This window comes from Solea senegalensis, linkage group LG1 (genome assembly GCF_019176455.1).
Source record: "Solea senegalensis isolate Sse05_10M linkage group LG1, IFAPA_SoseM_1, whole genome shotgun sequence".
Lineage (NCBI taxonomy): Eukaryota > Metazoa > Chordata > Actinopteri > Pleuronectiformes > Soleidae > Solea > Solea senegalensis.
In genome coordinates, this window is record NC_058021.1 from 17,658,750 (window position 1) to 17,684,830 (window position 26,081).

At 39.5% G+C, this 26,081-nt stretch overlaps 5 protein-coding genes across 5 annotated transcripts; 1 reads left to right on the plus strand and 4 right to left on the minus strand.

Moving 5' to 3' along the window:
* Window positions 1-524: 524 nt before the first annotated feature.
* LOC122766727 (histone H2B-like) lies at window positions 525-1,240 on the minus strand. The gene has a single exon (XM_044021845.1). The coding sequence runs from the start codon at window positions 1,207-1,209 to the stop codon at window positions 835-837; it is 375 nt and encodes a 124-aa protein (XP_043877780.1). The 5' UTR covers window positions 1,210-1,240; the 3' UTR covers window positions 525-834.
* A 1,269-nt stretch (window positions 1,241-2,509) lies between these two features.
* LOC122766554 (histone H1-like) lies at window positions 2,510-3,393 on the minus strand. The gene has a single exon (XM_044021514.1). The coding sequence runs from the start codon at window positions 3,343-3,345 to the stop codon at window positions 2,689-2,691; it is 657 nt and encodes a 218-aa protein (XP_043877449.1). The 5' UTR covers window positions 3,346-3,393; the 3' UTR covers window positions 2,510-2,688.
* A 2,076-nt stretch (window positions 3,394-5,469) lies between these two features.
* On the minus strand, window positions 5,470-5,951 carry LOC122766664 (histone H2B). The gene has a single exon (XM_044021716.1). The coding sequence runs from the start codon at window positions 5,941-5,943 to the stop codon at window positions 5,569-5,571; it is 375 nt and encodes a 124-aa protein (XP_043877651.1). The 5' UTR covers window positions 5,944-5,951; the 3' UTR covers window positions 5,470-5,568.
* Window positions 5,952-7,394: 1,443 nt separating this feature from the next.
* Window positions 7,395-7,757, minus strand: LOC122766702 (histone H4). Its single transcript, XM_044021779.1, has one exon. The coding sequence runs from the start codon at window positions 7,742-7,744 to the stop codon at window positions 7,433-7,435; it is 312 nt and encodes a 103-aa protein (XP_043877714.1). The 5' UTR covers window positions 7,745-7,757; the 3' UTR covers window positions 7,395-7,432.
* Window positions 7,758-10,042: 2,285 nt separating this feature from the next.
* On the plus strand, window positions 10,043-13,914 carry selenop2 (selenoprotein P2). Its single transcript, XM_044021447.1, has 5 exons — window positions 10,043-10,088; window positions 11,069-11,327; window positions 11,435-11,647; window positions 11,839-11,947; window positions 12,905-13,914. Exons 2-5 carry the CDS (start codon window positions 11,101-11,103, stop codon window positions 13,076-13,078), a joined length of 723 nt encoding a protein of 240 aa, XP_043877382.1. The 5' UTR covers window positions 10,043-10,088; window positions 11,069-11,100; the 3' UTR covers window positions 13,079-13,914.
* Window positions 13,915-26,081: the final 12,167 nt, after the last annotated feature.

Here is a 26,081-nt window from a genome sequence, read left to right on the forward strand (position 1 = left end):
GTAAATATGTGTTATGTAACAAGAGTTAACATGTCTATTAAAGATACACATCATTTCATTTTGATAACTGTGTGTCTTTAGTGAACACAATAACTCTTGTAATTAAAGACAATTGCATGTGTTACTTGAAACTTTGTCTCTCTTTAGTTTTTCTGATTAAAGGACAAATAAGATGCGGAAAAAATAACAGCAGCAAAACCAATTGTAGGCTTTCACTGAGGATCTTGGGATTGATGAGCAATTACTACCATTTAAAACATGTAGTAATTAGTATTAAGATATTGAGCTGTGTGATGTGTTGATTCAGGAGAGGGGTGTTTTAGTTAATTTAATGTTTACATGAATAAAAGTATTGTTCAAGATTATATATTACGTGATATGATATGATATACACACATTGTCCTCTCAAAGGAGTTTGTCAATGGTTAATTTAGAGAATAGATCCTGCTGCTCTTTTTTGTGAAGGAGATCCTTCACCCACGTTCAAATGTAAACCCAGAAGCAAATAGTCCAGTGACGATACATTTCATTTGCAACACAACTTGTTTAATCAAGTCACTTGTATTTCATGTATGTGACTCAAATGATGTACCATTTGTACTTCGAGGTAAGGGTTAATAAATACATCTTTACAATATGTGGATTGTAGAATTAACCTTAAGGACTGTCATATAAATATTAATTCCGTATAAAGATCACATTAGACTGCAGTGTACACACTAATGCAACTTATTAACAAAGTGTATAAAGATCATATGAACTCTGTTAGATAAAGTGTGTGGCTCTTAAAAGAGCCGTTGGGTTGATGAGGTGGTTCCAGTCTGAGCAGTGTGTTTACTTGGAGCTGGTGTACTTGGTGACGGCCTTGGTTCCCTCGGACACGGCGTGCTTGGCCAGCTCACCGGGCAGCAGGAGACGCACAGCGGTCTGAATCTCCCTGGAGGTGATGGTGGAGCGCTTGTTGTAGTGAGCCAGGCGAGACGCCTCACCGGCGATGCGCTCGAAGATGTCGTTGACGAAGGAGTTCATGATGCCCATGGCCTTGGACGAGATGCCAGTGTCGGGGTGGACCTGCTTGCGCACCTTGTACACGTAGATGGCGTAGCTCTCCTTCCTGCTCTTTCTCCTCTTCTTGCCTCCTTTGCCGGCGGTCTTAGTCACGGCTTTCTTGGAGCCCTTCTTGGGCGCGGACTTGGCGGGTTCAGGCATCCTGACAGTTCACACTGATCAATGAGTCGCAACAGGCGGAGGAGACTCTTCTTATAAAGGCTCCATGCAAACACCACTGTGTGCTCCCCCTCCTGTGATTGGTTGATTCTCTCACTGAGGTTGGGTGAGGAGGAGATAGTGTTGTCTTTGTTTGAAACACACTGGAGACATTTTAGAAACAAATACATGATACATTTTATTAAAGAAACAAATCCTAACTATGATTCAGTCAGAAACGTTTAACATTTTTTTGCTTCAGAATCTTCATGATTATTAATTATCTCTATCAAAGGAAGAAAATGTGTTTTTAACATTCAATGTCATCAGACATTTTAGAAAATATACAAATCCTAACATTATGTGTACTCATTTTGCAATTTAAATAAAATATACAGTCAAAGTTTTCCTGTCCATACATTAAAACAGAATATGAATAACAGCCAAACAATGTATGAAGTTATTACCATTGTAATTTAACATGACTTACCATGTGACATTCTGTCATTCAGATGTTCTGTATATTTTGTCATTTCTTCACATTTATACATGTAAGTGCATCCATGATGGTGCATACAGTTCATTTATGTAATTTATTTATATCCTGAATTCATAGTTATTTACATTTATATATTTACATTTCATATTAATGTTGGGTTTTCCTGATATTGCGTGACGCATGATTTGATTTATGTGATTATTCTTATGTACATTACTAAAAACCCTGGTCTCGCCTTATTGTGGTGACGTAGTTTGGTTACTCACTTAAGATACTCAAACTGTTAGACAACTTCACGTTCTTTTCTGATTATTCCCAAACTTTATAAGGTTTACGTTCTTTGCAAAGACATTATGACTTTTTTTACTTTTCTATTTTTTTCTATCTTCTTGCAACATGGTTATGATTCTCTTTTGTGAAAGTCACGTTGATGCTTTTATTAATAGGTCACAGTTTAAATACTCTTGATTCGATTATATGATACATGAAATGTCTGATGTGATTATGAACACAACTTTATAAACCTTGTAATAAATGAATATCACATGTGTTACTTGCGTTGTCTCTTTAGTTTACTTTAGTTATTTTTCTGAGGTCTTACTAAAATATGAACGAGATGTGGAACAAAACAGCAACGTAAATGTTATCATTTATGAATAATTATGTAGTGAGAATCTTGTGAATGACATGCATACATTTAAATGCATACATTTAAATGTATACTAACTAAGATACTTAGTATTTACTAACAAAAAAAATCAGTACTAAAATATTAAGATACACAACATATTCAATGAACAAAACTAGACATCAGCTACTATATTACACCTTGTGTCATTTAAATGTATATTAAAATATATTTCATTGAGGCTTAATATTCATTATATAAATAATAGAGAAGATGGCTGAGCTCTTAGCGGACACAAGTGTGTGGCTCTTAAAAGAGCCTTTGAACAGGATGGACATGTCTCAGTGAGGACAGCTCACTTCTTCTTGGCTGCTGTCTTCTTCACTTTGGGTTTGGCGACCTTCTTGGCGGGAGATTTCTTGGCTGCTGGAGCCTTCTTCACTACCTTCTTCGCTGCCACCTTCTTGGGGCTCTTGGCCGCCACCTTCTTGGGGCTCTTGGCCGCCACCTTCTTGGGCGCCACCTTTTTAGGGCTCTTGGCTACTTTCTTGGCCGCTGCAGGTTTCTTCACCTTCTTAGGAGACTTTTTAGCAGCTGCTGGCTTCTTAGCTGCTGCTGCCTTGGGCTTTTTGGCCGCTGCGGGTTTCTTGGCGGCGGGCTTCTTGGCTTTAGGAGCGGCCTTCTGTGCTGGCTTCTTGGCTTCTACCTTCTTGTTCATCTTGAAAGATCCAGAGGCCCCGGTTCCCTTGGTCTGGACCAGAGTTCCTTTCAACACCAGAGTCTTGATGGCGGTCTTGACGCGGGCCTTGTTCTTGTCCACATCGTAGCCTCCGGCAGCCAGAGCCTTCTTGACGGCGGCCGCCGACACGCCGCTCCTCTCCTTGGACGCGGCCACGGCTTGAACGATGAGTTCCCTGACGCTGGGGCCGACCTTCTTCGGCTTGGAAGCCGCCTTCTTCTTGGCTGCTTTGGCCGGGGCGGCGGCGGCTGGAGCTGGAGCTACTTCTGCCATGATTCGTGGTTTCTAAGTTGAGCTCAGACTGACAACGATCGCAGTGAAAGAGAGCGGATTAGTGGAGAGCACACAGAGAGGAGGCGGTAGTTGAACGCAGCATGAGAACCGTGAAGACTCAACGCAGCAGCGGCTCCTGTGTGCAGCGTGGACACCGGGACACTTGTGTTTTCTCTTCACTCACAAAAGAGTTTAAATGAGTGTGTGAGAGGAGCTGGAGGCTCACAGTGAACGGAGTCCATAGCGGACTGGTCTCTCTTCATATTGAAGTCATGAAGAGCTCTGATGTTCTCTGTGTTTTCTTTGTGGAGCAAACGAACCTCAGCTGTTCACCGCGGTGAGCAGCGCTGCTCGGCGGCTTTTCACACTCGTTTCTCTCCTAAAAGCAGGTGAAAAACACCAGAGCTTCACCAGAACCTGTTTCTCTGCTGCTGCACACGTTTGTTCACAGAGTCCGAGTCAAAACAAGCAGCTGCTGATGATCACTGTGTAATAAAGTGCACTTATTGTGCAGCAGCAAACACACTGCTGATGGCCGAGGCTCATGCTCAAGTTCACACACACTTGTGTCACAGCTGTGGGTATCTTATGCTGAGGATGGTGCAGCTTATTATTTCGCACATTTAGAAACACACACTTTATATATATCACTGTTTCAGTACAAGACATTTTTTTACAGCTCTTTATAAAATCAAATCAATAAAAAACAATCTCTCCTCCTGTCAACCTCATTCACATACAGTAAAACAACAGGAAAAACACATTAATGTTGTGTATTTGCAATGAAGAGACGACAAAAACATGTTCAAATGTTGAATTTGTTAAAACACTAAAGTATAAAACGGTCTGTTTTATGTCATAATCAGTGATTTGAAATTAAATAATTCAGCCAGAATTGATGATGATTCATGTCAAAATTCTACTTTACTTCTATTCTATTATAAATACAATATAAAGCAACTCTTGAGATGAGTGAGGAAGCAAACACTTACATAAAGGTGTTTTAATCAGATTGTTTAGATGAATATGAGTTAACATTGTTCTCCTAATGAACATTTTACAAGGCCATGTGGTGCCAGGACCTATTGAAATTCATGGAATTATTATTATTTATCTTATTATTATTTACAATAAATATGTTTTTAATTTTCAGTTTTGTAATTTAAGTTTTGCAAAGCTGTAAAATATGTAGAATATCTCATGATGTACTTATGGCATTTAAATGATATGTTGCCTTCTTTTGATCTGACATTGTGACATTTTATGTGTAAATCTCCAGTGTCAGCTGGTCAGCATATACAGTTTGATGAGATTATTTTTTTAAATAATTCTGTCGAAGCATGGTTGAAAAGCAAATGTCTGACTTTCATTGTTTAAATTTCATAGAATTTTTATTTATTATTACTTTTGTCGGATTCAAGTTATTTCTGTGACAATTGTGAGTTTTTCTTTCATTAACCGAAGGGTACCAACAATTTTGTCCACTTGTGTACAAGCCTAATATTTCACAAGTTGCACTTAATGTCCCTTTGTACGTTGTTAAATTGTTAAAATGACATAGCTAAACCTTTCAAATATGACACTGAGCCCAGGTGTAATAATCATATATATGTGTTGAAAGTGAAAGTAAAAGTGAAGTGCACTAATCTACAGTTCTATCTACATGTTCACATAAAAACAATATAACAGTGTTGATCAAGTGAAGTCGTGATTAAGTTTTAAGGGATTAGTTTGATGTACTATTTCATTTTGTACTTTGGTATTAGAAAGGGTGGTGGTTGCAACAAATAAGACAACAGGTCTGCAGCCTGTGCATATGTAGACACAAGAAATAAAACTTAATATTGAGTTTTGATGGCAACATAGAAACTACACTCGAGTGTTCACACAGTAAACTTGAGTAGATTTCCACCCAGCCTTTGTTCAAATCTAATCATGGCAGCAAATAGTCAAATGTCTATGCATTACATATGCAACGTGTGTGTTGAATGTGATTTAACGGATTTACATGTTTATATACATTTGAGGAAAGGGTGATGATGGCAACAAGACATACATCATGCCTACAGTATTTTAACACTAGAACTCACATCACATTACAATGTACACATATGTTATTTATTTTTAAGCTGTATGAAGATCATATGAACTCTGTTAGATAAAGTGTGTGGCTCTTAAAAGAGCCGTTGGGTTGATGAGGTGGTTCCAGTCTGAGCAGTGTGTTTACTTGGAGCTGGTGTACTTGGTGACGGCCTTGGTTCCCTCGGACACGGCGTGCTTGGCCAGCTCACCGGGCAGCAGGAGACGCACGGCGGTCTGAATCTCCCTGGAGGTGATGGTGGAGCGCTTGTTGTAGTGAGCCAGGCGAGACGCCTCACCGGCGATGCGCTCGAAGATGTCGTTGACGAAGGAGTTCATGATGCCCATGGCCTTGGACGAGATGCCAGTGTCGGGGTGGACCTGCTTGAGCACCTTGTACACGTAGATGGCGTAGCTCTCCTTCCTGCTCTTTCTCCTCTTCTTGCCTCCTTTGCCGGCGGTCTTAGTCACGGCTTTCTTGGAGCCCTTCTTGGGCGCGGACTTGGCGGGTTCAGGCATCCTGTCAGTTCTCACTGATCAATGAATAGCAGCAGGCGGAGGAGACTCTCCTTATAAAGGCTCCATGCAAACACCACTGTGTGCTCCCCCTCCTGTGATTGGTTGATTCTCTCACTGAGGTTGGATGAGGAGGAGATAGTGTTGTCTTTGTTTGAAACACACTGGAGACATTTTAGAAACAAATACATGATACATTTTATTAAAGAAACAAATCGCTATTGTCCTTCAGTTCTTCCTTCAGACAGAAACCATTGAACATGTTTTTGCCACAATATCTTCATGATTATTAATTATCTTTATCAAAGTTAGAAACATTTTGGGAAACAGAAACTCAGTGAATCATGATGATCAAACCTCTGGTAAAAGGAAGAAGAAATTCTTCATAATCTTTTTATCCTTTCAGTTCAACGTGAATGTGATTATTGTGATGTTGTGAGACTGAGATTAATGAGATAAATACAAAAAACAGACAAAATGTCTTCACTTTCAAGAGTACTTAATACTACAAAATAAAATAATCTACCTTTAACCAATTATATATATTTTCCATTGTTGAATGAGGCAGAAAAAGAAAATTAAAGAGATGAGAAGATGAGGACAGACAAAAGATCTGAATACTTTATTGCAGTTTAACACACACACACTATAATTTTTATTACTAGTAAAAATAAATGTAAAGAGAACCAGTCAAACTAAAAAAACATCCAACTGAGTGTGGGGAAGCAAAACTGTTCAGTTGTGATGGATGATATGAGCTTAACAATATAAAATAGTCCACTGTGATAAAACAATAACATTCATGACATGAATTTCAAATATTTGGATGTTTTCATACAGAATGATATAAAATCCACAATAATAAGAAAATATTTTTAAGTGAGTTGCAAATTTCAGACACATAAGTGAGATTAAATAATAATAATAATAATAATAATTACTACGTGAAAGCTAGGCCTCAAATTTAATTTAATTAATGAAAAAACTTTAGAGCAGTGGTTGAGTTAATAATGAGCTCTCAGTAACACCATCATCAGCAACATTATAATACAGTGGTGTAAATAGAAAGTCAGCTACAAACTTTTCACAGGAGGCAGATTTATTCCCAAAAAGATAATTTGCTCTTATCATCATCATCTTCCTCACTACACTGACATAGTAAAGTCAAAATAAGATCCATTCCACATATATGCAGTAATTTCCTTCCAGGACCAGTGGAAGTTTGTGAACCATTTAAATAACCAAGATAATGGAAAAGACAAACATTCAAAACCACAACAGTGTAGAGTCACTGAACATGTGATATAATTTCAGATGTGAAATATTGTTGATGGAACAATAGTGAAGGTTATTCATAGAGGGGAATTAATTCTTAACATATTAACACTGTAAGTAACAAAGAGTGTGAGCTCTCAGAGACAAAGTGGTTGGCTCTTAAAAGAGCCGTTGTTGTTGTTGTTGTTGTTTTGTTTGAGGACAAAGTGAAGTGAGTTTAACCGCCGAAGCCGTACAGAGTTCTTCCCTGTCTCTTCAGAGCATAAACCACGTCCATGGCGGTCACAGTCTTCCTCTTTGCGTGCTCGGTGTAGGTGACAGCATCACGGATCACGTTCTCCAGGAAAACCTTCAACACCCCACGAGTCTCCTCGTAGATCAGACCAGAGATACGCTTCACTCCGCCACGGCGAGCCAGACGGCGGATGGCGGGCTTGGTGATTCCCTGGATGTTATCACGGAGAACTTTGCGGTGACGCTTAGCGCCTCCTTTACCGAGACCCTTTCCTCCTTTTCCACGGCCACTCATTTTTACTTATCTAGTGAACAAAATTACACAAAGAAGTGTCGAACAAACGAGATTCACGGTTATTTTTAGTCTTTTTGAGGACCTGGTTGAAGACAGAGGCGCCATATTCTTCCTCTGTGGAGTTTCGTGGTGAATAAAGTTGTTTATGGCGCATCAGCGCCCCCAACAGGAGAAGAGAGTCAATGACACACGTTGTTTTGAGACTACACAGCTTCTGTAGTTGGAAAACAGCATAAATGCATAAAGTTGTTTTCTAAGTTAGAGTCTCTAACAACAGTTTTTTTATGGGAGAACTGTACGTCTTCATATTTTTAATGACTTAAATAAGTAAATTAAATAAGTGTTATCTGTTCAAAGTATTGCATAAATTATTCATATTATTTAACTTAATATTTGTATTTTACATGTATACATTTGTACCCAGTAACCCAACAGCAGACCCTGAGAATAATACGTAGACAAGTAAAAATTGTCCTTTTTTTCTCACTTAGATGGATTATTTGTCGTGAATTTATGAAATTAAGAAACATTTACTTAAGAATGAAGTCGCAGCTGAATCCTCACACTTCCCCTCTAAGTGTGTTAAAGAATATACGTAGCATCAAACACTCAAAAGATTATTTTTATCCATTGTGGGCTACCGTTAAAAACATGGTGGTCCAAAAAGCCTCATTATTGTATCATAAAATTCTGCCAAATGACGATAACGCCATCCAAATTGTATAAATTTTTACATCTGTAAAGGACACTTTACTTGACCTACATAATAACTATGATAATAATGTATTATGCAAATAAATTGTTGTTGTTGCCTAACATCACTGACAGTGACTGTTGTGTTAAATGTATGTTTAACCCGAGTAAACAGAGAGGGAATTTTACTTTAGCGGGGGTTTTGGACATTGAGCTGTTTCGCCACATGACACATGTTTGTTAGTTTGGCAGCAGAAACCCGAGGTACAGAAATGTTAATAACATCCAGGTTTAGAGATCGATACGACAAATATCTGTGCAGCGCGTGGTACAACGCAGTTTATGTCTTTAATCTTTTCAAAGAAAATCTATAATCAGGGGCTGCTGATTGGGGTATGTGTTTAAAGTTGAATTATCAGTTTTACTTGGATTTCATTAGATTTTTAAAGTAGATTCTTATTCACTTATCATGTTAAGGGGATTGTTCAGTGTAGTTGTATGAAGAAATAAAATATTAAAAACACTAACCACACCAGAAAGTGAGGCCATATGTGGCTGCTGGCAGGGATAGATGGACAAAAATGTATTTTAGCCACTTAACCAACAGCTCACCTCATATCATATATTATAATATACCTACTGATGATGTTAAAAATATGTTTGTTGCATTTCCAAGTCATCATGCAGCCTTTTTCTGGCTAGAAAAGGACATCTGAAAACCACTTACCCTCCCACACCAAAGTCCAAAGAGAAAATCTGTGGTTTTTACATCACAGCACACAGGAGTTGTATTCTTATTATTATATCTATTAGTGAGTTTAAATCATTTTGTGACTTGGTTATGTGAAATTTTCTGTTCGGACTTTCTCAAGTGATAGAAACTTAACAAACGAAGCAACAGTAGACCAGCAGCTCTTGTGTTCTCAGAAGCTAAAAACACTGATTTTCTCTATGGGATTTGGTGCAGGAGAGTGACCAGTTTACAAATGTAAGTTTACAGTAATTAAACATTGTCTAAAGGGTAAAAATAAAGCAGGGAATGTGTTTATTAAGATATCACAGACTTAAGCATTGGCATTGGATTCATCAGGTGATCTAAAAATCAGTGTTTGTGTCACTCAAACCTGACCTAGATATTTCTATTCCGAGAGCAAACTTTATTAAAAGTAGCCACAGAAGTACAACAAGGGAATGATGGCATTAAACATAAAACGTGTTGTTCATTAAGAATGTAGCACAACTCAGTTTGACCTTACAGGATTTGTTTGACGTGGTGTCGTTCACCTCGACACAGTCATAAAAACATGACATTTACTCAGTGATCAGAGCGATACACAGTCACAGAGATGTTTCTTCTCAAATCAAGCAGATGAGGAAGAAATCTGCGATTGAATGTCTTTTAAACTCATTCCCACTGGTGAAAAACCCATTTAAACCTGTACTTAATAATGAATATAGACACGTGAATGTTTTAAGGTATAAAATAAAGGTTGTTTTCAAAGTCCAGTTAGTTTTTCTCTCCCTCTCTCCCTCTCTCTCTCCCTCTCTGTGTGTGTTTAATTCGGGGGAAGTGCTCAGTGAACCCCTGCAAGCTTTAAAAACAACTGCTTTGTGTTTATGTAGGTCACAGGACAGAGGACAGAGGACAGAGGTAAGACTTCATGTTTTAAGCTCTGGGACATTTTTTCTTTTGCTTCAATTCCACAGTTACTTTGAACTATACGTCAAACTGGTGAATGTGACTTTTGGTAAACAATCAGTTTAGTCAATTTAAGTTTTGTCTACCCTTCATATAGTCCAGATTCTGAAGACGTGGGACACACAGATGTGAGACGTTGGCAGAGCAGATGTTTTCTAAAGATTTGTGAGATCAAACATGCAGAAAAACAACAACAATACTTTTTAATCAACTTACAGAGAAGATAAGCAAAAGTTATCAGACAAAACCTTCTTGTCGAGGCAGATCAGTCTGTGGCTATAAATAAATATCTGCCTCTCTAATTAAACATTCTTCTGCTGTTTATCCAGTAACAAGCTTTTATTATTCATTCATTTATTTATTTATTTATTCATTTCTTTTTTACTGATTATCTCTGAGTGACGAGAGACACAAAGAGACTGTGGAGTGATTTGGTTCAGACAACACTCCACATTGTGTGCATTGCAAACAGATTTGCAGCTTTGGCTCCAATCAGCTTCAGTGGGAACCCAACATGTTAGTTTCTTCTTCGCCTGCTCTATTTTAGGCAGCGAGGTGCAAATTCTTTCTTCTGTTAGCGTAGTTGTTAGCATTCATGTTTGTAATGAGGTAGTGCTCAGTATCATTTATTTCATGAATGGATCGTAAATGATCATGAAGAGAGAGCAACTCGTTGTTTTGAGCCCATTTGTCGAAAAAAAATCAAGAATATAGTTGCTAATATTAGCGAAACAGACATGAGACTTAGCCACTATATTAAATGACCTCCTCATAAAATCTACACCTGATCAAGTCTATGTGATGTTTGGAGCTTTATCTCACGCGTAAGCTGTGGTTTAAAATTGCTGATTTTCTCTATGGACTTCAGTGCGGGGAGTTTAAGGGTTACAAAGTGATCTTTTAAGTGGCTAAAATATGTCCTTTTGTCCCAGATACATTGAGTCGCTGCTGTCAGAGGAGGACGATGCACTGGCTGCCTCCGCTGTGGCTGTACGCAGCCATACCAGGTGTGCTGTGGGCCGCGCATGTCACTCTTTTAGTCGAGGGGGACAAGAACGCGTCCAGGATCTGCAAACCCGCCCCCCACTGGGAGATTAAGGGACAGACGCCCATGAAAGAGCTGCTGGGAAACGTTGTGGTGGTGGCGCTGCTGAAGGCTAGCTGACAGTTCTGCCTCACTCAGGCCTCCAAGTAAGAAATGTGTTCTTGGGAGGCTTTTACTGTATCACTGTAATCACCCATTCATTTTCTATTTAAAAAAAAAACATCAACTTTCTATCATCCTCTGTATCCTGCAGACTGGGAGGCCTGCGTGACAGGCTGAATCGCAGCAACATCACAGAGGTGTCTTTCATGATCGTAAACGAGCGCGAGGCTCAGTCCAGGGCGATGTACTGGGGGCTGAAGAGAAGAGCGCCACCTGATGTTCCCGTGTACCAGCAGGCGCCGTTTCAGGACGACGTGTGGGAGGCGCTGGATGGCGACAAAGACGACTTCCTGGTCTACGACAGGTGAGACCAGTCAGTCCCATCTCCACCCATAACAGGGAAGATTTTATTTCAATTCACTTGATCTACATGATCGATCCCCGGGAGGTTTTTGTGGAAATATTCATCAGTAACGTCACCAATAAAGTCATAGAAGGAAAGAACCGGTATAAAATCACAATTGCATCTTTTCCCCCTCATCTGTGTGTCTCCAGGTGTGGTTTCCTCACCTTCCACGTCGTGTTGCCCTACAGTTTCCTGCACCAGCCTTATGTAGAAGCTGCCATCAGAGCCACGTACCAGAAGGACATCTGCAACTGTCATGTGAGCGGTCACACACGCGGAGTTTTAGTGGAATTTACGTAATTTGGGAAGTTTTTGTACAACATACAAATAACATGGTTAATTACATAGCTTTTTTAAAGTTTAGATGACAAAATAGAGCGTTATATATCTATTAGTTATCTCTAAAATGGCCAAATTTGGCCAAATAAATGTAAACATTTTACAACTGCTCTACATCTGCAGTACCATCACAGCCCACTAGGACTGTGGCCTACACTTTGGGAATCGCTGGTCTACGTCTGTTACCTAACATTTACGATACCATACAAACTCATTTACAACATAAATGAAGCCAAGAACAATTTGTACTTTTTAGATAATTTTTTATTAGTATTTTGAAAAGGAAAATCAGGAATTCCCAAGAATTTCCATGTTTTGATCAATGATTACATTTTATTCTGTGCATGTCGTTTAAAGACATATACACAATAATCTTAAAAAGCAAATTCCATTTCTGGGAATGACTGAATGTTTGTATGTGAATTTCCTGGCAGTTTTTTTTCTGCATCAGGATTAATAAAGTTGCGCTGTTATGTATGTCGAGGAGTTTATATTTTCATCAGTTTATTTGTAAATAATCAGGATTAAATTTAGTCTAATTGTAGAATTGTGCATACACGGACCAAATTTGGTTTAAATCATATTTATAAACCCAGGGCCCAGGTGGAAAAATACCGGAATTTTAAATCTTGGCCGAGGTCTGGTCGGGGGGTGGAGTGGCTCAGTGGTTAAGACTGGTACCCTATGTGTGAAAAAACATCATGGTCGCAATGGTCGAAGTTCGATTCCACCCCTCGCTGACTGTATTCAGTTCCATTGTAAGTCGCTTTGGATAAAAGCGTCTGCTAAATGACATGTAATGTAATATAATGTCTGTGCTCTCTGCGTGATCTTCTCTGACCTTTTAACCTTTTGGTTTTTTTTTTTTCCCAGCAGCAGGTGAATTCGACCGTACCAAGCGTCACGAAGAACGAGACAACTCTGACAACCAACCACACAACTACATTACCCACAATTCACCTGGACAGCGATAATCCAGAGGGAGGAGACCAAGCACCTGTAACTCATCATCACCACCATCACCATCCTCATCATCATCATCATCACTAACCCCCATAATCTTCATCCTCTCCCTCATCATCATCACCACCACAATCATAAACTAAGAAGAAGTCGAGAAGTCGTTTTACAAAAGGCAGCAAATCTCTAAAAGTCAAATCTGTAAAATTTAGGTAAATGTATTGGTAGAAATGAACATATCATATACCACACATAAGTCTGTTTGTGTAAAATCTCTTTAAAACAATAATAGTTTTCATAGCATCAGCCTTTGATATGCTCGGGGGGGGAGGTTCAGAGTTCATAGCTTTTATTCTGGAAAAATAACCAGAAACTAACCAAAACTAAATGTTTAGTTTGACAAACTAAAAACAAATACACTGCTGTTGTCATGGAGACAGCCAGGTTTGGGGAGTAAATGTCTGTAAAATAACTACTTGCATGTAATTCTTAAACTTGAAATGATGCACAACAAATATTAACAGTTTCATCAGATTGCGGTCTGTCCACACACTCGTGCGCCTCACTCCTCTGTCTCTGTGTGTACAAACCAGACAAATACGTCCACATCCGTCTCCTCCAGTGAATGAAGTCTACGGTGTGAAACCTGTCCCTGCAGGAGGCTGTAGATGGAGGTGTGTGGACAGACGGGGTGTGGACGGACAGCTGGTGTGTCTCACACAGAGACAGACAGACAGAGGGAGACGTAGTAGTGTCAGCCTGGTCACCGTTTAAAACATTAGACTTTTCTCATCTTATTTCTGTGCTGAATGGGATTACTACAATCATCTAGTAATAATAATAATTTCCATGTAGTTTGTATTACTTATCTGGAAGCTTGTTGATCGTTTTCTGTTTACAATAAATACAATCTATACAACAAAAAATGAATTCATGTATTTATTTATGCAGTGTTTGTTTTTAAATATACACTGTAACTTCCTTATTCAGGGTCTCAAGTCTTTATTTACTACTACTACTACTACAACTACTACTACTACTGCTATTATTACTACTACTACTACAACTACTACTATTACTACTACTACTGCTATCATTACTACTACTACTGCTACTATTACTACTACTACTGATATTACTACTACTACTACTGAAACTGCTATTACTACTACTACTACTACTACTACTACAACTGCTACTATTACTACTACTACTGCTGCTACTATCACTACTATTGCTTCTACTAATACTACTACTACTACTATTGCTTCTACTAATACTACTACTACTACTACTACTATTACTACCATTACTACTACTGCTACTACTACTACTACTACTACTATTACTACTACTACTATTACAATTACTACTGCTGCTACTACTACTACAACTACTAGTATAACTATTACTATTACTACTACCACTACTATTACTACTAATACCACAACTATTACTATTACTACTACTACCACAACTACTACTACTAAATACAACGTTTGTTTCATTTTACCACCAAAAAGTAATTTTAATTAGAGAATAAATTGAAAATATATGTATATATATTTATTTTTTTAAATAGAAAATAATCAAACAAATGTGTCCAATCTTATTTTAATTTTAAAATGAGAACACTTTACAGCAACTAGTTAAGGTGTTTTTTTGCAATGACAAGCACCACAAGGGGGAGCCCAAAGCCCAAACCAAATGTTCTAGCACTTTTTTTCCTCCAAACACTAGGTGGCAGCACTTTCATGTGTTCTTCATCAACCTACAGTTGTCCAGCAGGGGGATTATTAGTTATTATTATACCATTACCAAAAGATACGTTTGGATTAGTGGGTAATCCTTGAGTTATAATCCAAATCATCTCTGGGTGGGTTAATCAAATCTGTGGTAAATTTTGGGTTTTTTTTTAATGTAGGACAACAAAACAGACAAAACAGAGGTTTTAGGGACATATAGATACACTTGTATTTGTTCTGTAACTTATCTTCTGTACTTATCATTTCTTGAAGATTATATTTGTGTGTGTGTGTGTGTATTTTCATTTCCTGTCTTATCAAGATTTAAAGGCACAGTAACCGGGGATAAGGAACACGTGGGAGGGTCTCCAGACTCTCATCCTGGAGCAGAAAACAGCAATTCTACCAAGATGTTCTGGAAAATGGAGGTCAAGTCTTTACAGTCATGACATCGGCATAATTTCTGTCAAGTTTCTGTCCGTCTGTCTGTCTGTTCTGTGAGGTACGACTGAACGACTGACCGGACTCTGCTGAGGCTAAAATGATAAAGTGGACTTGACTGGACTCTGCAAAACCCCAACTATCCAATTTTTTTTTTTAAGAGTTTGAAACTTATAGCATCCATCCATCGTCCACGGCCTTATCCTCCACATGAAGGTCGCCAGGGGGGCACTGGTATAACCTGGACATGTCGCAAATTAGAACAGAAATATGAGATTTGTTTGTTTGAAACAAACATTTTCCTGTAAATACAGGGTAACAACAACTACGATGAACTCATGATACTGACTGTGCTGCTTCTCTAAGCTCTAAGGTGGATTTTGTATAGTTGTTTGGTTTTAAAAACCTGAAAAAAACTGTACTGTCTTGGTTGCAAGTGACCAGTGTTTTATCTAATGCAGAGGCTGCTACGGGAATATGAAAATCAGATCAGTCGTTTGTGATTAACGGCTGATTCTGAACAAAGAGTGACACGTTCTAATCGCGTTCTAACACACGCTTAGTATAGAAATATAAATACAACACAGAACTGAGCTTGGGAGAAGGAAAAGGCTCAACATTTGTTCGCATTTTAAATACAACAACACTGACAAAAACCATCAAGTATAACAAGGGATCTTTTGGCATGCTATTTACTCAATACTTGAGATGTGTGGAACTCTATTTGACTGAAATGATAATCAAAAATAATCTCAGAAATAAGAAAAAACTCAAGTGCTTAACCAGAGTAAATGCAGACAATGTTAGCAGGTCCTCCAAAAACAAAACATGGAACTGGTTCCACTCAGCTTTTCTGACTTTCAACTTTCTTCAGTTTGGGCTGCTTCACGGCTCTGAGGTCCGACAAATGGGTTTGTAAATCTAAAAGGAATTCCACAGTTTATATGTTTCCTCACCACTGGGACAATCATCAATCATCCAACAGGAAGCCACTTAAGCACTCATTCACAGCCATTATTTCTGTGTGTAGAAAAAATAGGATGAAAGTTTGTTGTGTTCACTGACAGAAGTGAAAGCAGGTCTAAAAGCAGCCTTTGTTTCTCCACTTCACTGCCTCTTCCTGTTACAGGCCAGATACAGTCTGCTATGCTACACTGACAGCTTGCTGGAACATGAGGGTAATGTGTTTAATATGTGCTATTTAATGTTTAAATATGTGCTATTTAATGTTTAAAATTAAGGGCCACACGGTTGGTGCCTTCGCAACAGGAAGACCCGGGTTCGCGAGCCGGTCAGAACAAGGGCCTTTCTGCATGGACTTTGCATGTCCTCCCCCGTGTGTGTGTGTTTTCCCCAGGTTCTCTGGTTTCCTCCCACAGTCTAAAAACATGTAGATTTTAGGGTTTAGGCAAATTGAACTGATTGTAGGTGTGAATGTGTTGTTTGTCTCTGTTGGTGCTTTTCCACTGCACAGTTGTAGCACGGCTCGACTTGACAGGGTTTGCTTCGTTTCCCATTACTATAGTTCCTCCTCAACGTGGGCGGAGTTGTCATAGTGTGGCTGAAAGTAACTGCCGTGACGTCATCTTATACGTGACACAAACACACGACCGAGTAAAGCTATTGTTTTCGGTGTAACTGAATCATTAGAATCAGTTCATTAAAAAGATTTGTTCAGAGAATCGTTGTTTGTGATTCGGCTCACAATCGCCGGCTTTCAGTATTGCTGTCGCTAAATACACCAGACTCCTCTGTTGAATGTTGAGTTTTTTACATTTCCTTGGCTAAATGTTGGAGATGGCCTTAAAGTCTTTTTAACTCGTTATTCGACTAAGACGACAAAAAAAAAACTTGTATTGCACTTATGACTAGCACTTCATAGTTTGTTCTACTTGAAGCTCTTACTTACTTCTAGCTCTTATTTGTACCCTAATGTTTAAATGCACTTTTGTAAGTCGCTTTGGATATAAGCGTCTGCTAAATGACATGTAATAATAATATGTAATATTCGGTTTGATTATCGTGTCTGACGTCACGCTCATAAACTTGTTCAGTGACGACACTCTCTGACCAATAAGTGGCTGGCAGTCTGTCGACGCCATGTTCTAGTATCGGCTTAGCTCGCTTAGAACCTTGTCAGAGTAGGTACTAAAAAAAGTACCAGGTACCATCACAAATGGAAAAGCTAAAAACATGGGTATGTAGAGTCGAGCCATGCCAAGCCGTGCTACAACTGTATAGTGGAAAAGTGCCATATGTGGCCCTGTGATGGACTGGTGACCCGTCCTGGAGGGATGGATGGATGGATGTCTCTTATTTTCTGACTTCTCAAATGGAATGCAATTAACTTAAATCACTCCCAGTTATGACTTCTAACTGCGGATGCAAATGGAACGTACCATTACTGTGTTGGAGGGGAGAAAACAACCTCTCTAGTTCTACCTGTGACAACACACATAAAATACAGTAACTCACTTAAAGCAGCATGCATGTAAGTGAGCAGATGTTTTATATAAACACACATGATACAGTGCTGTGTGTATGACCTAAGAAAAGCTTTGATTTGTGACCGTGCTGAGACAGAGACGTCCTGCTGGGACTGTCATTGTTCTGTCTGGCTGTTGGCAAATCGAGACAGATTAGTGACACTGATGAGCTTCATATATAGCAGCTACTGCACCATCTGTTTTCCTCTTATTGAGTTGATGAAGACACAACGAAGCCTGAGGTGGGTTTTCCCTCATATACAGCTACAGCATATATGGGTCACTTTGGTCCCTGACCGCCATTATGTAACTGTGGTGACCTTAGTGTGATACTCTGACAACAACAGACCTACTCTGACCTTAACCATACTTGACCATTGTGACCTAATCCTTACCCTGACCCTATCCTTAAAACATGTATTCTCCTTAAAATGCCGTAATTTATGCTACGTTGTTTTTTGTCCCCATAATGTGACAGATTTAGGTCCCCACAACATAAGGAATACCAGGTACACACACACACACGGATCCATTATAGTTGGCTTGATAATTGGATTAATTAAAGCTTAGACAGTTGAGTTGATTGGGGCGATTGGAGATTGCATTTGTGTGTGTGTGTGTGTGGGTGGGTGGGTGCGCCTACATGTCCTTATTAGCCATGAAGACAAATTGCCATGGTTCATATTTCTCATTTCACGGTTTAAAACCATTGTTGTGAGGACATTTTAACAGCTCACAACTTCAAAGCAATTGTCCAGGGCTAAGATTTGAATTTAGGGTTAAAACTCTAAAGTTACCAAAAACATAGGCAAAATAATAAAAAAATAGGCAAATTGGACACTCTAAATCAGAGGTACATGGGCCACATGCCACATGCCCCAAATCAATTTCATGGCAGCACAGCATAATTATCTTTTCATATCAAAACATTTTTAATTCGAAATTATGTGAAATGTCATCAATATTGGTTGGGTTTTTGTCACTTCACCGGCCCCCCTACTAACAGAACTAGACACTCATCAGGTTTAGGCTCAAACTTCAGATAGGGTTAACATTGCGATTAGGTTTAGATTATGGATGGATTTGGGATTAGGTTGGGATAAGGGATTAGGTTTATATTAAGGACAGGCATGCAGTTAAGACGGTTACATTTTGTGCAAGAGGCCGTCGTGTGTGTGTGTGTGTCTGCTTGTATTTTTTAGACCTTTTCTTTGAGGAGCATTTTCACACAGTTACACAGCTAATATGACCAGCCCAGTTCACTAAATCAGCTCCAGAGGCTAGCAGCAGTTAGCCATGGAGGCTAGCAATAGTTAGCGACAGGCTGAAATACAATTTAACTGAGTTTTTCACAGTGTGAAGAAACTCCAGAATAAAACAAGAATGACCATTTTTTCTGGGCACTGATTATTTTCTGCTGCTTGTCACTTTATGTTTGAGCTGACCTCAACCCTCTGCTGACACCTACTGGTATAATGAAACATTGTTCTGGAGTCCAAGTCAAATCTGAAGTCACTGTTGGAGACTCAAGTCCCTACCTGTGGTATTTATGCCAGAAAAGGTCCCTAAAGAAAATTGGACATACTAAATTGACCGTAGGTGTGAGTGTGACAGTGAATGGTTGTTTGTCTCTACATGTGGTCCAGCAATGGATTGGCAACCTGTCCAGAGTGTACGCCACCTTTCGCCCAATGTCAGCTGGGATTGGCACAAGTGCGCTCCACGACCCTCATGTGGAGGATAAGGTGGAAGAAGATGGATGGATAGATGGATGGATGGATGGAAGGTCCCTAAAGAGACTGCCGTCCCTCAGCGTCGCTGCAGACGGTGCAGCTCCAGGTTGATTCCAGCTGAGTGCCGCGCAGCAGGCGTGACCGCCGCTCCGACTCTCCGTCACTTTGATCAGCTCACAGTTCTGCGACCAGGTGACAGGTTCCTTCACAAATGTGTTCCAGTGAATTTCACGGCTTTGGAGATGACGCCATGTTAGCTGCAGATGTCACTTAACGCTTAATGCCGCTCACAGGCACGTGACATCCATGACTAAATGTTTGTGCCTTTATAGATCCAGTGTGCTGTGTAAATAGTAAATTTAGGCATGATATTGTTGAAATTGCACTTATATTTCTCAAGAAATTTCATGTTTTGTAAAATTATCCTTCAGTAAATGTAAAACAAATGAGAAAAAACAAAGGGGTTCTTGTTGTTCATAGGTTATTATGCTATTATATTACTATTTTTACTGGTCCGGCCCCCTTGAGATCAAATTGTGCTGTATGTGGCCCCTGAACAAAAATGAGTTTGACACCCCTGGACTAGACTGAGGATACGGACCACTTTGTTTAAAGATGCATACATTCTCTTTAGGATACATCTGCTGTCACAAGTGTTTTTGAGAAATTTGAAAATGTTGCACTGTAAAGCATCTGGTTGGGTCAACAGATGTTTACCTGAGTGAGAGATCCAGATATTTCTTTGTTCTTTTGTTTGTTTTGGTGCTCTTTTGGACAATAAAACAACAATATCCTGGACTGGATCACCTGCATTAGAAACATACAGTACATACCCATGTTTTTTTTCCAATATTGTCTACCTTCTTACACTTATTTTACATTTTATTTGTCTTTAAATGTATATTTTAAATGTAAATTTTAATGTCAGGTCAAAACGTTTTCATCAAATACAAAATAATGCTTCAACATCAAATCTATCTGTCACACCAGCTCTCTAAAGACGTCTATCTATCTACTCTATCTATCTATGCATCTATCAATCATCCATTGCAACAATCAACTAGCAAACTAGCCAAGAATCCGTCAACAAACCAGCTAGTTAGTAGCTTCCTGTTGAGAGAGTGTATCTCTAAGTAGTTCTGAATAACAACAGATAATGTCTTCATTCTGCCGTGTCTTCGTTTACGTCTTTTGTCCGTGTGTATGTGTGTCTATGTGTGTCTTTGTCTCCAACAAGAGGAAAAAACCCCATCTGTTGACAACATCATCCCCATTTGTGAACAATGGGATGAACCCGACGCCACCTGTATCTGTGTTATCAAAGTTACATGGGGGATGGGCCATTGATGGTGACAGGCTTTGGCTTGATTTATGGCTTTTATTGTTCGCTGTGGGTCAGACAATCTCTGATATTTATTTCAGACAGGCTCAGGCCCGCGGGGGGGTTTTCTTGATTTAATTTTCAGATTTCACGTGAGCCTGATTCTGTGAATTTGTCCCGTTAGGCCAAATTGATTCCTGGCTGCGCTGTCACTTCTTATTCAACATGCAAAGTGCTTTGTTCATTTGAATGTGAGGAAAATGATTACTTTTATTGATGATCTGTCACGACACAGAGCAACAGGCCGTATCTTCACCTCAGGTGTACGGACTGTCAGTCAGAGCCATCGACTGTGTTTGTACTAGAAGTCATGTTAGGATGTTGTTTGGATTCTAAACCATAATCCTGTGGTAATGTGTAAGGTAGTAGTAGCAGGAGTAGTAGTTGTACTGGTAGTAATAGTAGAGGTGGTGGTGGTGGTAGTAGTAATAGAAGTAGTAGCAGCAGTAGTGGTGGTGGTAATAGTGGTGGTAGTAGTAGTACAGTAGTAGTAGGAGTAGTACAGTAGTGGTGGTGGTGGAAGTAGTGGTGGTAGTAGTAGTAGTATAGTAGTTGTAGTAGTAGTAGTAGTAGTGGTGGTGGTGGAGTAGTAGTAGTAGTAGTAGTAGTAGTAGTAGTAGTAGTAGTGTGGTGGTGGAAGTAGTGGTGGTAGTAGTTGTACAGTAGTAGCAGTAGTAGTGGTGGTGGTGGAAGTAGTAGTAGTAGTAGTAGTGGTGGTGGTGGTGGAAGTGTGGTGGTGGTAGTTGTACAGTAGTAGTAGTAGTAGTATAGTGTTGTAAGTAGTATAGTAGTTGTTGTAGTGGTGGTACTAGTAGTAGTAGTAGTAGTAGTGGTGGTAAGTGTAGTAGTATAGTAGTAGCAGTAGTAGTGGTGGTGGTGGAAGTAGTAGTAGTAGTAGTAGTAGTAGTGGTGGTGGTAGTGGTGGTAATAGTTGTACAGTAGGTAGTATAGTAGTTGTAGTGGTGGTAGTAGGTGGTGGTGGAGTAGTGGTGGTAATAGTAGTAGTAGTAGCAGTAGTAGTAGTGGTGGTGGTGGAAGTAGTGGTGGTAGTAGTAGTACAGTGGTAGCAGTATTGGTGGTGGTAGCAGTAGTAGTGGTGGTGGTGGAAGTAGTGATGATAGTAGTAGTACAGTGGTAGCAGTATTGGTGGTGGTAGTAGCAGTAGTAGTGGTGGTGGTGGAAGTAGTGATGGTAGTAGTAGTACTGTGGTAGGAGTATTGGTGGTGGTAGTAGCAGTAGTAGTAGTGATGGAAATTAATGGGTAAGACAATGTTGATAAACATTTTCCAATATTTGCCACACCTTTTGTGTTTTCCACCGTAGGAAATGAATGGGTGAGATTATATTAGGTTCATCCAACATGAACCTAATATTGGTGTATGCAAACACATACACTCACCCACACATCCACGGCCCTTCTGCTTGATCAGTCTCGCCTACGTGTCAATGTGTCCTTGGACAAGACACTTAACCCCACGCTGCTCCTGACGCTGTCGGCAGCGCGTGAATGCGTATGATGTGCTGTATGAAAGTATGCATGAATGGGTGTGAATGGCAAAACTGTAGTGTGAAGCAGCTTTGAGTGGTCATCAAGACTAGAAACACTCAATATAAATACAAACCATTTAAAGAATCAAGTTATTTATCTCTCCTCTTCCCTCCTCCTCATATTTTACATTTCTTTATTCTTTGCCAAATTTACTTTTCATCACTTCATCTCTCTTCCCCGTCTCTTTACTTGTCCCATCTGTATTTGTCTTCCCTCCTCTTCCCCTCTCCTTGCCTGGCTCCACACTTCTTCTCCTCCTCCCTCCTTGCATCCTTTCCTCTCATCTCTCCTCCTCCTCCTCCTCGTGGCCCGCAGGCACCGGCCTGCCTCCCCTCCCTCTCTCTCTCTCCACCTCACTTCACCCTCTTGATGATTGCCAAGCACATTTCATTTGACATGAAGACAAAGGGCTGAGTACACATGTGGTTTCTCTGTAAGTCCCATGTAGGATGAAATATTAATGTGGGCATAATTTGGCTCCCTGGTTGAGGAGTGGTGGTGGTGGAGGCGGGGGCTTCATAATCACCAGTGACTGCCGTTTCCTTCCCCAAAGGATGGTGCGGCTGGCAGGATGGATTGAAGAGCAGTGAAGATAACAACAGCAGAATGTTTACTGTTGGCGGGTTACCGCGGCCTATTTCTGTCTCAGTGTTTAATGGTGAGATTGGCTTGTTGCCCGAGTCTCTGACAGGCTTTTTCTGAATTAAAGGTGCAGCATTTCCAAGAGCATGAATAGTCATGGGCAAATTTGATGTGAGAGCCCGGTGTGATTACCATAAACAACTGGTAGCCACTCTAATACTGTGATATTTCCAGTGCAGCCTCTCATATATTTGCACATAACCATGTTGTTTCTAACATAACATGTGGAAAAAACACGCAACCCACAACCAACTTCATTGTGGCCCAACCTGTGGTTCCACCAGAAACACTGAGAAGAAAATAGAGAGACAGTTTTCACTGTCCCTTAAAGATTCCTACATAATCCAACCGGTCGAGGCAGATGGCTGCACATCTTTGAGTCTGGTTCTGTCAGAGAGGTTTTTTTCCTCTCCACTAATGTCTGTAGTATTTGCTCATTATAATAATATAATATAATAATATAATATCATATATACTGTTCTTGCCTCACTATGTACAGTGCCTTGAGATAATATATGTTGTGATTTGGCGCTATACAAATAAAACTAAATTGAACTGAATTAATGGCTCGAACGATGAATGCATGTCATAGCGTTGCACCAGAAGTGAATGCCAATTAAACACATTGCCACTGATGAAAAACACATTAAAACCCAGGATTAAACTTATCCGTTAGTGAACTACTTATCCAACTAGCTGCAGAGCATTTCAAAATAAAATGCACTTTAGCCATACAGTACGACAGGTGCAAAAGTGCGACAGTTGTGACTCGTTAAAGAGTAGTTTCATAGGCCGCGATTATCTTGACGTCAATTTCCCTTGATTTATTTACACCCGACGACAACAATTTCCCTCAGAGCTGACGGTGAGTGAGTCGATGTTGACGTACGATGCGATGTCTGTGAGCGCGTCGACTTCTCACTGTACTTTTCAGCCACGTATTCTCGTCTCTGACGGCACAAAAGTTTGGCTTCGAGGCCTACACACACACACACACACACACACACACATAATTAAATTCTCTCCATATTCACTTTCTCTTCCTTCCTTTTACACACAGAAACACACAGAGACATTTTCGCACAAACACACACACGCACACACCCACACGAGCTACAGTTGCATCACTGGTGAATTACGACGCCGTTCCGCATTATTAAACATGACACTCGGCCCAGATAATGGAGCCTTTCTTCATCTCAATTTGGAAGGCTAATCTTATTGCTTTGATTAGCAGCAGCTTCATTTGCATATCAAGGCCTCCCTCCCTTTAATTCCTCATCACAAATCCCCTCTTTATAGCTGCAGATAAAAGGAATCTATCTATATGTATCTTTCTTTAGAATCTTTTGTCCCTCCCCCTCTTTCCCCTCTTTCGCTCAATTCTTCTTCGTGTTTGTTACTTCACATTCTGGTTTATTTTATTTTTTTATCCCCTGTAATGATAATGAATTCTGCTTAGTTTGTCTTCCCTTTCTTCTCGTTCTTGCACAAACAGCGTGAGGCTGCTGATGAGTTTGGACATGAGGTAATGGTCAGTAAAGTTAGTCACTTATTATCCAGTGTGATTCACACTTTTACGGGGTCAAAACCAGAGAGAGGGAGAGGGAGAGAAAAGGGGGCAAATGTTTCAGCAAATGTTGGAAATACAGCCGACGATTAAAGTGTAACCGCAAGTTTACAACAGCCACAGTAAAACCTCAACAAATGCACTTTGCCCACCGCTGTGAGGGAAGAACAGTGTTTGGTTTTAAAAGTGAGATAAAACAATAACGAGTTTTTCAGCACATGGAAGATTTCATTCTGCATAACGAGACATTTTTTGTGGCCGGAGACTGAGACTTTGTTTTAAACTCTGCACGCTGGAGAGTGCTGAAATAATTGCCCACTCCAGATTAGAATTTGCCACAACGAATATTGTTAATTTGGCATTGATATTATGGTTGGATTATTTATCTTTGCTTTGAAACAGGACTTCAAAAACCTCTCTTAACTGGAAACAAAAGGGGATTCAATCCCAACGGTTTTACTTTAAAGCCTTTAATCACTGTTTGCCGAAAACTCTTCAAGTGTTGTCTGTTGAAAATCAGTGGGTGAGAGGAGAAACTAGAAGAGGCAGAAGCAGCTAAATGTGGCCTTTATACTGTTGCACCCATGCACCACATGGTGTGTAGTAGTTTGTAGTCATCGAAAGGCGGGATTTCCAAGTTCTTAGGGTGGAAGTGGGACTTTTCCCAGTTTGTAGTCTGAACTCTCGAGTGGAACACTTAGAATAAAGTGTTTGTTAATCAGAGCAACCTCATAGTAGGATTCTAAGATGGCTGCCACTCGCATCGACAGTAAAATCACTCTCTTTATTCATGATGTTTACTGTTAGATAATTAGTTAGATCATTTATATCTCATAATCATTTATATCTGTGAACTCATCAAAATGAACCCAAATTGACACCACCTGACCCAGTGAAAGTTGTCTGTGCTGCTGATAAGAATCTCGAGTCTATGTTTGAACAATAATAAAGTGAAAATACTCTTGCACTTGTACAGTTACAGAGCACCAGTGGCTGGATACGATAAGTCATTTTAAGGTAAAGGTTTCTTGACGGGGAGATTATTAGAGCTTGGGATCAAACCCGTGACCTTTCAGTTGAAAGTACAGATTACTAAGAATGATATATATGTATGACGTATGTATATATATATATATATATAAATATACATATATATATATATATATATACATATATATATGTATATATACATACATATACATATATACAGTATATACAGTACTGTGCAAAAGTTTCAGGCACCACCTATTATTTACTATTGTTTTTTCTGTCTGTCAAATTCTGTGATCATTGGAATTTGGAATGAAGTGATGCGACTTAAAGCTGATCTTATATATTAGCGAGCTGTCAATGAGTTTAATTCATGCAACATGTGTATGTAACGCTCAAGCATGTCTTGAATAAACCTGGCGTAATAGACGTTTTTTACAGCAGGTATTTCTTTAAAAGAAATAGTAGGACAAACACAGGATTTACCAGTAACATTAATTAAGGTTCCACTCCAGTATTAACAGAGCTGTGTTATTGTTCAAGTGTAAGGGTAGAT